The following is a 14,263-nucleotide window of genomic DNA, read 5'->3' on the forward strand; positions in this document are numbered from 1 at the left end:
AAGCATCATTTTGATTCTGGTAAGGGGCTGGGGGGTCAGCTAATTTTCATATGTCCCGAAAAAATTATAAAATAAATAATCCGTCCTATACCTCTGAGAATATAAAAGAATCTGACTCAAGTCCATGTACATGTACTTTGAACAGTGAATTGGAAATTAATAATCTTGCCTGGATGTGGTTGGAAATTAAAAAAAATCTGACCTACAAAATTTCAACTTGAATATAAATATACTGCTCCCTACAAAATTTGCCATAATCATAATCCTCATAAACATTATAAAGTGGATCTCGTCTTAACCAAACACTTTTTGGCCTTTATTGAATATTGGTTCAGTTTAGACAGTGGTCTGATTTACAAAGGTTAAAAACACATTTAAACTGATATAAATGGACTTTAAAAAGTGTCTGATTTAGAAGGTTGTTGGATTATTCAGTTTTTGGTTTAGACTGGTTTCAATCAATTAAAACTATTGACACTCTTACAGGTTCATGCATGATATAAGGACATAATAAAGAGCCTTAAAGTTAAAGTTTCTAATATCCAAATTTAAAATAGAATTGCCACAATATTAGGATTTTGACTTTATCATCCAAATAATCTGTAGTAAATGTGTAAAATAAAGTTAACACCACTAGACTTTGAAAACAAACAAAAAACAAAAACAAAACTGAGACAAAAAAAATGACTAAATGTTTCCAATTTTTGCAATTTTTTTTTGTAATTTCATATTCTTAACTAGCATCACCATCATTCATCAATAATGTTAAGCATCATATTTGATACTGCAGCACAGACAGAAACACAAAAGTATGTACATTTTAGTGCATACACAATTTATGCACAAATTTAATGTCAAGTTCCATCAAATTCCATGTTGATTGATAATGACTAAAGCCAAAGGTATTAAAGTACACTTAAATGGATACATGTGTATTGCAAATATGGAGCTAAAAGAACATACACCATTTCCCATTTTATCCATGATGACATAAAATTACTCTTAACTGCATACATATTTTTTTTCAAAATTAAAACTTTAAAAAGTAATTAAATTGGTAAAACAAATATATATTGATAGTTAAATCCCTTTGTTTTCTTAGGGAAAATCAGCATCATGAACTTCGTGTTTCAATAACATTTAAAAATTGTATGATTCACAGATTGAAAAATGAAAAAAGCAAAATCAGAAAATTTAGCCAAATTGTGCTTGTTGTTATAATAAGCATTGAGTTGTACTCTGTATCATTATCAATCCCTGAAAAAATATTTTGCTGTGAAAATGACCTTATCCTCTATTTGTTTGTAAAAATTCTTTGAAAACAGTGAATAATCATTATTTTATTGCCTCCTTGTGACCCAATTATGACACAACAACTAGTCTTTTGGATATAATGGAATTAAATTATTATTTTAGCTTTAAAATCAGCAAATAGGATATTTCAGATATTAAATTGAACTTGTAACAAATTGTAGGCCTGAAAATAGAAGTATGACTGACTGATGGACAGAGTTGAGTTGTAACTAGAATAATGGGCTTATTATTGTATTGTGTAATAAAATATGAAATTTTTTACTGGATTTTATTTGTTCCTTTGTAAACATAAATGAAGAGGAATGTTGGTTGATAAATAAAACCATCTGGACCAAATTACATTTTAACTTCTAAAAACTAGACACAATACATGATTAAATTAAGTATGTAAAAGACAGTAAGAGTTTATTGTTATGAATATATAACAAAAGTTTTGATTTCTATAGACTGTATTTTTTCTGCCAATAGAAACTCAAAGCAGCTGGTGGCAGACATGACACAAGTTCCCAGGTTCTGTCATTGGGTGAATATCCTTTCCAATGCATAAGGAACTCTTGGCCTGCTGCACCTTTCCTGTCTTCTACAAGGTGATCTATTTCATACCTAGTATAATCTGAAAAAAAATATGACATTTAAAGGTACTGGTACTACACATTCTAATATGAGGTCTTTGTAATAGGCTTGAGACGTCAAACATGGTTAGTTTTTTAATTGTAATGTGAGCACAAGTTACACTCAGTATGGCTTGTGTCTGTGTATATAATTTCACTTCCCACAAATCTGAAAAGATGTAAAAACATAATTATCACCTCAATGTGTTTTTAGGAATAGCTCACATGGCCCATCAGGTAAGGTAAGTTAAAAAGCTACAAATTACATTTGAGTTAAATGTATCTAGAACTTAGGTGAAGATTTTACAGTGGACCACAGTGAAAAAAAAAACCCGTCTGCATAATTAGAGTACAAAAACTTATTTGTTTGACATGAAAGAAAATTTAAAAACATGTAAATGTATATAAAACTTTGCAAATATTTAGTTTTATTGGTTCAATTGATTTACAGATTGCATGAAGTAGATACTTCCAAAGCATGACATGTGGGCTGACTGACAGATGGACACATGGAACCAAGTATCTTGTTTACCTGCTTTCAATGTTGGTGATGTAAGTAAAAATGTATTAAAATTAATAATTAACCAATTACATAAACTATATGCTGTAAACACTGTCCTGAAAAACTTGATTTAGATTTTTTGGACCTGGTTTCAATAACCAAGTTCACGGATGGGCACTTTGATGAAAGGTAGATGTGTTAGATATATTTCTAGTATGACCCTATGCATGCTTGTAACTGAAAGATATATAGGACACCTGCTATTCCTCAAAGTGCCTGTCTACCATCTCATGTTCCCAAAACCAGGTAAAAAAAATAATAAAAACTGGGCTTGTTCAGGACAGTGATAAAAAACTTAATTTTTTAAATCAAATTTTCTTGTAATAGGAGCATAATGATGTCTAGAATAGGGCTAGGGAAGTATTAAAGACAAGTACCTTTCTGTCCTACAAACTTTCTTTTCTTTGTGTGTAAGGCAGTACTTTCCCCTTTGCTGTTTTCTGTAATTAAAAGGTCATAGTGAAGTTTTATTTATGGCACTTGTAACCTATAATAAAGTTGCCTGTTGGTCTAGGTTGTCGTACAGTTTTTTTTCCCTTAATTTCCTTAATAAAAAAAGAGTACAGGTATATGCTTTCTGAATATTTGCAATAACTTCTAAAATTAAAGAAGTTAATACACTTATACTCCAGTTATTGTCTGGACATAAAATGTTTACAATAAAATGTCAGCATAATACATTATATGACTGCTTTTTTTTCCAAAATTATTTTTATTTAAAATCCAAATAAAGATTGAATAATATCTTACTTGCTGCTGTAATCTTTCTCTTTGAAGTATTAAGCTCAAATAGACCTAAAAAATATGCAGACAATACACAGAATCTGAATGTTTACACACCGTCACTTTAAGATACTGTTTTTACGAATATTTCTGCCCTATATTTTGCCAAATGAAAAAAAAAATTTTAATTTAATTTTTTCTTATATTTATCTCTTTGGATCTAGTTTTTTTTCAAGCAGAAAAGAAATATAGTTCAGTTCAAAACTGCATTAAAGAATTTGAATTAACAATTTGATATATTAACTTTTGAAGTTTAAAACTAACTGTAAGAATCTACACCAAAGGAAATATACAATTCACATTGTCATGAAAATACAATGGAAGATAGTCCCATAAATTGATGATGGAAAGCCAGAAATTTACTATTGACCTAAGTTTAATGAATACTATATTTGACTATTTCTTACTTTTAGCGCACAATAAGTTCCTTATTTCAGGAACCACAACTGAAAAATTATGTATATTTATATCTTCCTTATTTTAACCAAAAAAATATCATACCATCACTCAAATCATGTACAGGTTCCAATGGATCAGCTACTATAAAGTCAACTATCTCCTCAGCACTGCCTGGCTCACACTCCAGCATTTGTTTCATCCTAAAGAAAAAATGTATGAAAGTAAAAAAAGTTAGGCACCATACCTAGTTGATAAAACTGCCTCACCATTTTGGTTTGGCTATTTCCATGGGATCTGTAGGACTTTTATTGTTTTCATGTATTGAACACTGAAGCCAAACTTAATGGAGGCGAAACCTCTGCCACTTTATTATAAATGAATGGATCTTTTATTATTGGTGACAAAGAGGCCAGAAACAAGGGTTTCCTTCATGCCTGGATTTTACTACATGTATAAGTGAATGAATCTCTTTGAAATTATACTACAAGGTGTCATACCACTAAAGAAAGACTGGCATTAATTTTGGGGAGTGTGATTGAACTGTTTATAAAGAGTAAGAAGCAAGCTCTTTTATTTGACTATAAAATGAAATGAATCTCTCTGAAATTCTACCAAAAAGTGCCTTACTGCCAAAGAAACATTGGGATTGATTTTTGTGGTTATAACTGATACTTTTTTATGAATAAGGGTCTAAAAAGGTGCCACTTTGATTTAGGTCAAATTCTTATTCTGAGTAATATATTTTTTTGTAATCCAAATTCAGAGCTTTATCAAACATGTATGGTGGGGCATGCTACTTGCCCCAACTGTTTGTGGTCATATCAAGTTGCATCCAATGAAGCATTATATTGTATTTTATTTGGTATTTTATCTTTTGCTGTTGTGGTTACAATCTTCCAAAGATACATTCACTTTAATCAAATAATTGACCATATATCATAAAAAAATTTTTTTTCTAGACAAAACATACTTAAAGTTTTAAATACTGTAAATATGAAAAATTGACTTCACATATTTATATGGACTTAAATACAAAAATAACAGGAGATTTTCCTCTAAAAAATTTATTTGTTTTTCAATACCAACAAAATTTTTATTTGGTAATCTCAATAGTGTGATTATTCTCATATGCTCACACAAATTTAATGCCTGCTTTGTGGTCAAGAATTTTTTTCAAATCAGCAACACCATAGTTGCTTGGATCCTTAAATGTTACAGGCAGTCCTTCTAGCTTCCATGCCATCTTCACCTTTAGCAGTGATACATATGGAATTGGTTTTGAATCTCCTGTGGCCTTTTCTAAAAATGTAAAAATTTAGTAATGAAATCATACATAAGGCTGTTTATGATAATCTACCTCCATATGTATATGAAGGATACACAAAAAAAATAACTTGAATGAACAACAAAAAAGACTATATTCCTGAATATTTATCAGTCATTACAAATTATCTGCCAAACAAACCCAAAATTTGCTTTTCATTGCCTTTGATCTGGCAAAAAGACTCACATATGATGGAAAAGGAGCATTGACCAAACCACACATGCATAATTTGTTGACCTATTCACAGGGCCATAAATGATTAATTAATTTAATATATATCATTGCTATTTGTTAATCTTGGAAGGTAGCTTACCCCAGCAAGAATTTAAAATCTGTCTTACTTCAGTGCACAAGCCACATTTGCTTTGTTTGCTTGGTTGCATGTAAATAGTATTACCTACAAATCAAAATTCAGTAAAAACCACCTACTTTTAGAAAGAGTAATCAAGGGAACAAAAGTTGCAAAGACCAGACATGGAAAACAGGCATACAAAACAAAGAACATGAAGTAACTAAATTCATACACACAAAGTAACAAAGGCAAATGAGCAACTCGGACTCCACTAAAAACTGGAAAATAAATTGCTTTCCAGAGCACTGCTAAATACGTCCACAGAAGTTGAATCATTCATGAAAAGATAGTGCATATATAGACACAACACTCAAGCTTCATGAAATTTTAATACAGTTAAATAATGTAACCATGGACATTAAGATGCGAAGAAAGTTAATATGAATTAATGATTTTTTTCTTAGGTTTTAAAGATTCTGTGCTGTAAGGCCATCATAAAAAGATACCTAGATTTGCACTCAACATTTATTACCTTATTAGTTAACTTGATCTTTAAGAACTTGAATGTTGAAACAGCTGCTGACATATTCCATACATGTATCAAATTAAACAACTAACATGAAGTTTTATCTTTTATTTTTATGAGTAGTAATAAGAATTTTTTTTTTCAAATAGGTGAAAGACTATTGGTCAAAGTAAACTAATATAATACCAAACACTGACTTCCTGAAATTCTCCAGTACTTGGGGTTGACCAATATAGTTAAGTCCCCTGTTGGTGCCAAATAAGTGAGGAGCTTCATGTTCTGTTGAAGCTACCATCATGGACTCAGATCCAAGAGAGCTTAAGATATTAATCTGAAGAAAATTATAAAAAGGTAAAACAGGTGTTATTTTTTTATTGCTTGTAAGTATCTATAATATTGATAACTTTTCTCCTTAAAAACAGGTCACATACATGTATATATTGTAATAAGTTAATGTACTTTGGATATCTTTTTTAAAAGCACTGCTTCTCTGCTGAAAATGCAGTATTATGGGTATTTAGTGGCTAGTGGTTTCCTTCGAGTCAAAATAATGTGTCCGAGTAGAGTGGCATGCCAATTTGTGGGTGTTGCTTCTGTGAGCTAGCGAAATAAAGAATTTTAAGATCCGACTCAGCATGTTGGACTAGTACAAAATAGGGTATCTTTGATTAGTCACTGTATCTAGTTCTGAAATGCATGAAATACCTGAACATTAAAACATAATCAATCAATTCTTTTTAAAATGGAAGTAAAAATTTCCTATAAAATATAGCTCACATACACAAGGTGGTTCAGTTAAGATATAAACATGTATTCTGTAATTCTTCCAGTTTACACTGATGCCTGAACTGTCCAGTTTCGTAAAAAAAGTATTGCTGTCTGCTTTAAGTTAACAAAAAATTTTCTGATATTTCAATACAAATAGAGCATTCATGTATGATATGAAAAAAAATTTAACAAGTGTGTCACGTACTGAATTTTCAATTTGTTTGAAATGATGGGCAATGGCCTCATCCTCTGATAGTCCTTTTAGGTCACTGGACCTAATATTTCTGGCCTGCTGTTGATATTTGCACTTTTCGTCTTCAGTGAGCTCTCCCCACTTCTTGGATACGGCCTTGAAATGCTCCTCTTTTGAGGAGGCTTCTATTCAAAGAAAGATTACTAATGTAAGATACAATATTAACCATCTGAAGACAAATTATATCAATTAAAGTGAAGTTACAAGAATTGTTGGTGGCCTATGTACCTCATCTGTACCAAAGGCATAAGCAAATAAGCAAAGTCAAGTTACAGATACAAATACTTCTACTTAAAGATGTATGGGGCATAATGCTGATGAAGTTTTGAGTCACCATATTTATTTATAGCCCATTTAAGATAGGTATTCTACCATTTTGACAAGTATTTGTTTTTGATTGCTTATATAAGTAGATATTTTTCCGCATATTTTCCTTATACTGATAGTAAATTTTTTGCCACCACTAGTTAACAAGTTGGGTTATAAAAATAAACTTAATGGTGACTTTCTACTTAAACAGAATGCTTTTTTGTCATTTCTTCTTCTGTATGTATGAATTTTATTCTTTAAATTTGTCATTTGATGATAGTAATTAAAAACATACTTAATTTACAATTAGTACCTCTATTGAACTGCTTGGAAAACAGAGTGTAAGAAGATGGTCCCCTTACAGCTGTCTTCTTTTTGCTGTAGGCAGGTGCCTGTCCACCCCTCCTATCCTTTGCCTTTCTATGTCCAATCCACACCTAAATTTAAGGAGTAAATAAAATGATTACAGTTTTAATTTTTGAATTGCCTAATGTAAAAGAAAAAAATATGTTCTCTTCAACAGTAAATGTTAGTTTTATATATTTCAATGGAGAAGGGAAGGGGCGGGCGTGAAATGTTCTTATTGGCCTAAAACGTGACTGTCAATTAACCATTAAATGCTAAATTGTAAATCTGAGGACTTGCATTCAGAACACGTTTCAGCAAGGTGAGCTAAAATTTTTAAAAAGTTAAAATTTTCAGCAATTTTTGTGAAGTCATTACAATGAAATAAAGCCACAATTCAAAAGTAAAGATTTTCTAAAATTTATATTTTTTACTGTGTTTTGAACAAATTTTATGTTATTGCAACAAGTGTGGCATTGCCCAAGGGGCAAGTATGGACCCAACTGGTATTGGCCAAAGAGAAATTTGAACATACATACGATTTGTCTTGAATGTACGTTTGCATTGTCTAGAAAATTTCTCCATTTATTGATATCAATAATTGAATTATGCACATCTTGATAAATATCCATTAAGGTGTTTTACTAAACTTCTAAATGGGGAACAAATTCCACTATGGATTGCTAATAGACAAGTCATGTACATATTACAATGCTTCTTCCTTGAGGGTGTACTTGCATGGATGTGTTGAACTTGTGTTATTACAACATTGACAAGTTGACATATTTGGCCAATAATCTACACCTTTTAAAAATTTATGATATTTATCCCCTAGAGTGGTTATAATAACATTTATTTATTTTTATTCTAGAATTAATACAGTGCAAAATGATATAATTCTTGGCATAACCAAAGCTCCTATACTTATGTATTTAGAACCTGTCAGCCCAAGCCTACTTTACCTCAATTTTTTCTACTGACAGTTTAGTCTTGTTAGCTAGTTCTGATATTTTGTCTTTATCTTTTTTGAAGTCAGTTGAGAATTAATTGAGAGTACCTTAAAATGGCAAAATAGGAAATAGTAATATTTCTCAGGTTACAAAGATAAAGATATCATAGACTATGAGGTAATGTGATGGTATGTAACAAAAATCATAAGGGGACAAAAATTGTTATTGCCTGGATAAAGCTTCAATTGTTCAATTTATTTTTTTCAAAGTTTTGGTAAATGGTTAGCAGCAAAAAAACCTTGGAAGGGACTAATTATCACAGAAATTGGTTAAGAAAAACAATTCTTCAGGACGGGCTTCAGTAAAAAAAACATGGATTTATAATTGATGTTGTGGCCTGGATAGAGACTGTTTTTTTTTACTCAGATTTCATTCAATATTTAGTGAATGATCAATTTTAATAAAAAAAAAAAAGTCAAGGGGGACGACTCTTTGGGGAGGGGAAATATAGAAAAAAAAATGCTTGTGGCGTGAATGGCATCCCATTGTTTGACAAATTTCCTTTTATCTTTGGTGAATGGTTGGTTTAACAGCAATAGAATCTTAAGATAGAAAAATTGATAAAGGGGAACCATTTTATTTTGGGAGACAGAACATGTACCTTAAAGAGGCCCAACTTATTTCACAAAATTACATGTGATTATTCTTCAGTGTAATAAATTCTTCTAAATCATGTAAATACTTGAGTTTAGACTTCAAGTGATTGAAAAGTTTCTGTTATAGCTTACATTGGTAAATATAAATATAATGGATTGATATGAATAATAATATAATTAAGAAAAGGAGCAATAACCCAAAGTAAAATGTTTTTTGTTCAATGAATAAAGTGTAAAAAAAATAATTATCTAAGCTTTTCACCTGATATAAAAATTATTTTTGATGTATTTAGTTAAAACTATGATCAATGGTTAGAATCAATAGCTAGAGGCTCAGGTGAGCATGAATTGCTCATCTGGTTAATTTTCAACTTTCAACTGTCAAGGGCAATACTTCTAGTAAGAAGTAATTGGCATTTGACATAGTGAGCTGAAAACTTGAAGTGGATTGATTTTCAAAGAAATCAGTTAAGGGGGCCACAATGGGACCAGACAGTTTTTTTTTTTCAAAAGAGTGTAAATGTGTTCACATTGGGTTTAGTGTTCACTTTATAATATTTGATTTGATACAAAGAAATCTTCAAAGCCTTCCACTTGATATTAAATGATAGTCCCCCAGCTAAGTATATCTCTCAAATGAAGCAGAAATATATCGTAAAACTCCCAAGAATTGTTTCAATTAAGGACAAAGCTATTTGTGATATATTCCACATAATATATAAAGAAATCCATGAGCATTTTAAAAAAAGCTGCATCACAAATATTTTCTAATGATGAGAAAAAGAAAATACTCCTCAAAATCTAGTTGTTGATTTTAATCAGAGTGATGTTATAGTAATTACTTTGTAACAAAATATCTATGAAATATGGGTAATATCAGACAAGTGTTTAAAATCTATTATATGGGTTAGAAATGTGAAAAATACTCTATTTTAATTGAAAAATCATCAAAAATATAAGGCATTGCAAAGTCAGCTATATGCAGCTACAGTGGCTGTTACATGAACAGTAGGAACATACATGTATGTTTGACAAAAACTCTGAAGTTTGATAAAGTTCAGTTGAAAATTTTTATTTCTTACATTTTGAAGCCCCTAATTAATAAAGGAAAAAGGCCATAAAGGTTTTACTGTAAATCAAATTTCTGTTATGGTATGAAACTTGGCACATTTTCAAAGGGATTAATAGCTCTTGAAATAATACATTGTAGCATTTAGTAAACTATTTTATTCAGTTTGTTGTGTATGTTGTAGTTCTTTGTTTCCTGTTTTCCTGTTTACATTTTTTGTGATATGGAAGTACATATAGCATTCTAACTGTTTTCTAATGAAATCAAACAGAAGTATATATTTTCTCAAAACTACTTGACAGCAGTTGTGAAATTTAAGAAAATGTATAGTCTCTTACTGATCATTAACATGAATTGGCTAATGACTTTTGTGACATTTCTTTGTTTAAATCAATCACACAGTGATATGGAAGCTCATTTTAGCTATTTATTTGAAGAAAAACTCAGATGACTATAGATCTAATCCAAAGGAAGCAATATCGCGTAGCCTGATTCTTTGATCTCAGTTTCTGATATATATATATATATATATATATATATATATATATATATATATATATATATATATATATATATATATATATATATATATATATATATATATATATATATATGACATTTTATATATCGCATCTACTCCAACGAATTTGAGATAAATGATACTACAGACACAGTGAAGTCAGCCTCTTGACCTACATTTAGAGATCGATGGTAAAGGAAAACTATTGACCAAACTGTACGTCACACACGATGACTTTTCGACAAACGTGATGACTTTTCATACCATATTGTCAACTTTCCTTTTCATATGTGGCAACATCCCTCCATCACTAGTGTATGGAGTTTTTATATCACAACTCATACGTTATTCCAGAGCTTACTGTAACTATGCAGACTATCTGTACCGCGCTAGACTTACAATGTAGCTCCTGGAATAGGATTATGTTGCTATAATATTGAAGTCATCACTACAGAAGTTTTATGGTCGACATCATGAACTCAGGGATCGTTACGATGTATCCGTCTGCACCATGAGAACCGATTTGTTCGACGTTTCATAGTCCTCCTTTTCTCTTTTGTCTGCCTCTGACTTGATATTTTATGAGCAGCTCGGTGGGTGTTTAAAGAAAAGCAGAAGATGCTTACCCAACCGGTACACCTGGTCCATGCTGTGGGTTTTTATCGAAAGAGTACGAGTTGCTCATTTACTTTTGTTTCTTCATATGCGTGTTATTTCGGTTATTTCATATTCTTTGTTGTTTGTCTGTTTTCACTGTCTTTGCCCTTGGATAATATTCTTCGCTCGAATCTTAGTTCCCTGGATATAGTTTCTTGTAAAAGGCATTTCTTCAAATTCTAAGCATTTCGAATATTACGAATTTATACTTTATTATTGTCTATGTTGATATGAAATATATTTTTAAGTTCAAGGTATTTTAATATAATATTAAGAATTTATTTGCATGGTTTTAATTTTCATTTATTTGCAATGTATAATTAATATTTATACACCAAGTGCACTGATAATTTCAACCAAAAGTGAAACGAAAATAATCATTCATTTCGTATCATAGTTGATCGATTTTCAGAGAGAAAGAGTAATCAAGGTTCTAGGGTAATAAAAAGAATGTAATCCAGGATAAAGACCAGACATGGAAAACAGACATACACAACAAAGAACATGAAGTAACTAAAATCATACATACAAAGTAACAAAAGCAAATGAGCAACTCGGACTCCACTAAAGACTGGGAGCATGGACCAGGTGCACCGGTAGGGTAAGTGTCCTCTGCTTTTCTAGAAACACCCGCAAAGTTGCTCATAAAAAGTCCGGGGTAGACGAACGAGGGAAGGAAAACTATGACCCGTTGAATAAATCAGTTTTCAAGGTGCTGATGGATACACCATAACGATCCACGAGTTCATGATGACGACCATAAAACTTCTGTAGTGATGACTTCAATCTTGTAGCAACATAACCCTGTTCCAGAAGCCTATTCATTAGAGTTCTAGCGCAATACAAAAAGTCTGCATAGTTTTGACAAGCTCTGGCATAACGTATGAATTGTGATATGAACACTCCATACGCAGGTGCTGAAGGGATGTTGCCACAGATGAAAGGAAAGTTGACAATTTTGAATGAAAAGTCATTACGTTTGTCGTAAAGTTTGGTCAATAGTTTTCCTTTACCATCGATTTCTAAGTGTAGGTCAAGATATGAGCCTGACTTCACAGTGTCTGTAGTATCCTTTATCTCAAGTTCTTTGGGGTAGATGCGATGCATCAAATCCCCGAAATTAGGATTAAGATAATACGTCATCTATATAGCGGAAACTGAGGTTACATATTTGGCAACTTTTTTCTTTAAAAAAATCATCGTTACCTTTTTTCAACTTGATATTGAGATATTCAAATCAGAATAAATATCTGATTACCACTCTGTGTAAGAATCAGGCATTTGATGGCACATCATTTTCCTAATTTGTTCCTTTTTTTATCAAATATATGAAATACATCTAGACAACTACCGAAAGGCTATTTTAATTTATCACGAAGCATCTGTGACGTACAGTGTGGCCACTTATATAGAGATTCTAATCATTTTTCCATAGTCCATTCTAATAAATTTGACCTATCAATATTTTTAAAGGTGAACATTACAAACAGTTCTGATGTTGTTTCTGGAGGTTAGGCCGAATAAATTCTTAAAAAATGAAAATTAAATCACTGCATTTTTTTTCTTTGTGTGCTGCAACCTATACACTTTTGCCTGATTCGTTGACAGAGTAGTACTTAAATGTCCAATTTTCTTACCTGTACTATAATAATTGTGCTAGTTATGATCATGTTGGTCAGTGGTGTTATAGTGGTTATGGCAATTGCAAGTTCCCATAATTATCACATGCATACCAATGACATTAACAATTCAAATGTTTGTTTAAAGTATCTAGCCGAGACCGTAGAAAGGCGACTGGACAATAAACATGAGGAAACAGTCGATGATATAAACAAAAATAATAACGTCAAAGGAATTAACTTTTCACGAGTATTAGACGTTAATTTTTGTATCTTTTCTTACGCTGTATTTACTTGTATTTTAGTAGGATATGCTATATTTATTAAATTCACATAATGAGCTGTCGTGGTGTGGTTGGAAACTTTTATCGCCAAAAAACAAGGTTTTTGTTACATTGTTTCAGATGTCTTTTTTAATTGGGGATTTAGCAGATTATCTCAACATAATTTGGGAAGTTTGTACACTAAGAAAATATATACTTAAGTAGTAGTCTTTGTAAGAATCAGGCAATGAGTGAAACATGAAAACCCCATCATTTTGATAGTGTTATTTGACTATTTGCGCCATCAGAATCAAGGAAAAAAACAATATTTTCCATATCATTTTGGCTACTTGAGTTATAATTTCATTGAACTGCATTGAAAATGAACACTTCAAGGGCCAATAACTCTGTCAAAAACCTCATATTTCTAACATTCTATTGAAAAATTTCTGAGCAAAGCCAGTGATGCAGAGGTCAAATAATTGTCTTTTCGAATAGAGAAAGTATCATTGAGTGATATTACATTGCCAGATCAGTGGGGTTTTGACGTGCATATTTCTGTTTTTTACCCATTTTGCATTCTTACAAACAGTTACATTTTAAAATGAAACAGTTATAACATTATTACGTCATATAGTATGCTTCTTTGTGACTTGTTATGTACTGTAACGAGCCATGATTTATAACAATGTTAACGGTCAAGCCAAATGTTCCTCTGTGGCATCAATACTTTGACTTGCTTGACTCAATTCCTTTTCTCCTGAGGGAGATTAAGGCTGTAAACGAGTGTTCTCCATCCTTCACGATTCTGAGCTGATCTTGCTGCCTCTGTCTACGTTCCTAACCCCATGTTGAGTCTTTCTTTCTCTATGTTTGTCCGCCAGGTTTCTTTTGGCCTTCCTCTTTTTCGTCGTCCTTCCGTTGTCCATGCCAGCGCAGTTCTTGGGTGCGAGTTGTGGTCCTTCGTAATATATGGCCTAACCATTTCCATCTTCTGGTCTTTATTTTGGTGGCTGATCGTTTCCACTTTTGCTTGTTCTCTC

The 14,263-nt window shown here is 31.5% G+C and overlaps 1 protein-coding gene across 1 annotated transcript; it reads right to left on the bottom strand.

Annotated features, from left to right (window-relative positions):
* Positions 1-1,122: 1,122 nt before the first annotated feature.
* On the bottom strand, positions 1,123-13,008 carry LOC148604127 (uncharacterized). Its single transcript, XM_088550061.1, has 10 exons — positions 12,976-13,008; positions 7,455-7,578; positions 6,785-6,957; positions 5,998-6,142; positions 5,307-5,390; positions 4,806-4,968; positions 3,772-3,869; positions 3,238-3,282; positions 2,865-2,927; positions 1,123-1,927 (listed from the first exon to the last, which is right to left on the bottom strand). Exons 1-10 carry the CDS (start codon positions 13,006-13,008, stop codon positions 1,755-1,757), a joined length of 1,101 nt encoding a protein of 366 aa, XP_088406187.1. The 3' UTR covers positions 1,123-1,754.
* Positions 13,009-14,263: the final 1,255 nt, after the last annotated feature.

The sequence above is a fragment of the Perna viridis genome, chromosome 10 (genome assembly GCF_037379345.1).
Source record: "Perna viridis isolate PV_CMFRI_1.1 ecotype Kerala chromosome 10, ASM3737934v1, whole genome shotgun sequence".
NCBI lineage: Eukaryota > Metazoa > Mollusca > Bivalvia > Mytilida > Mytilidae > Perna > Perna viridis.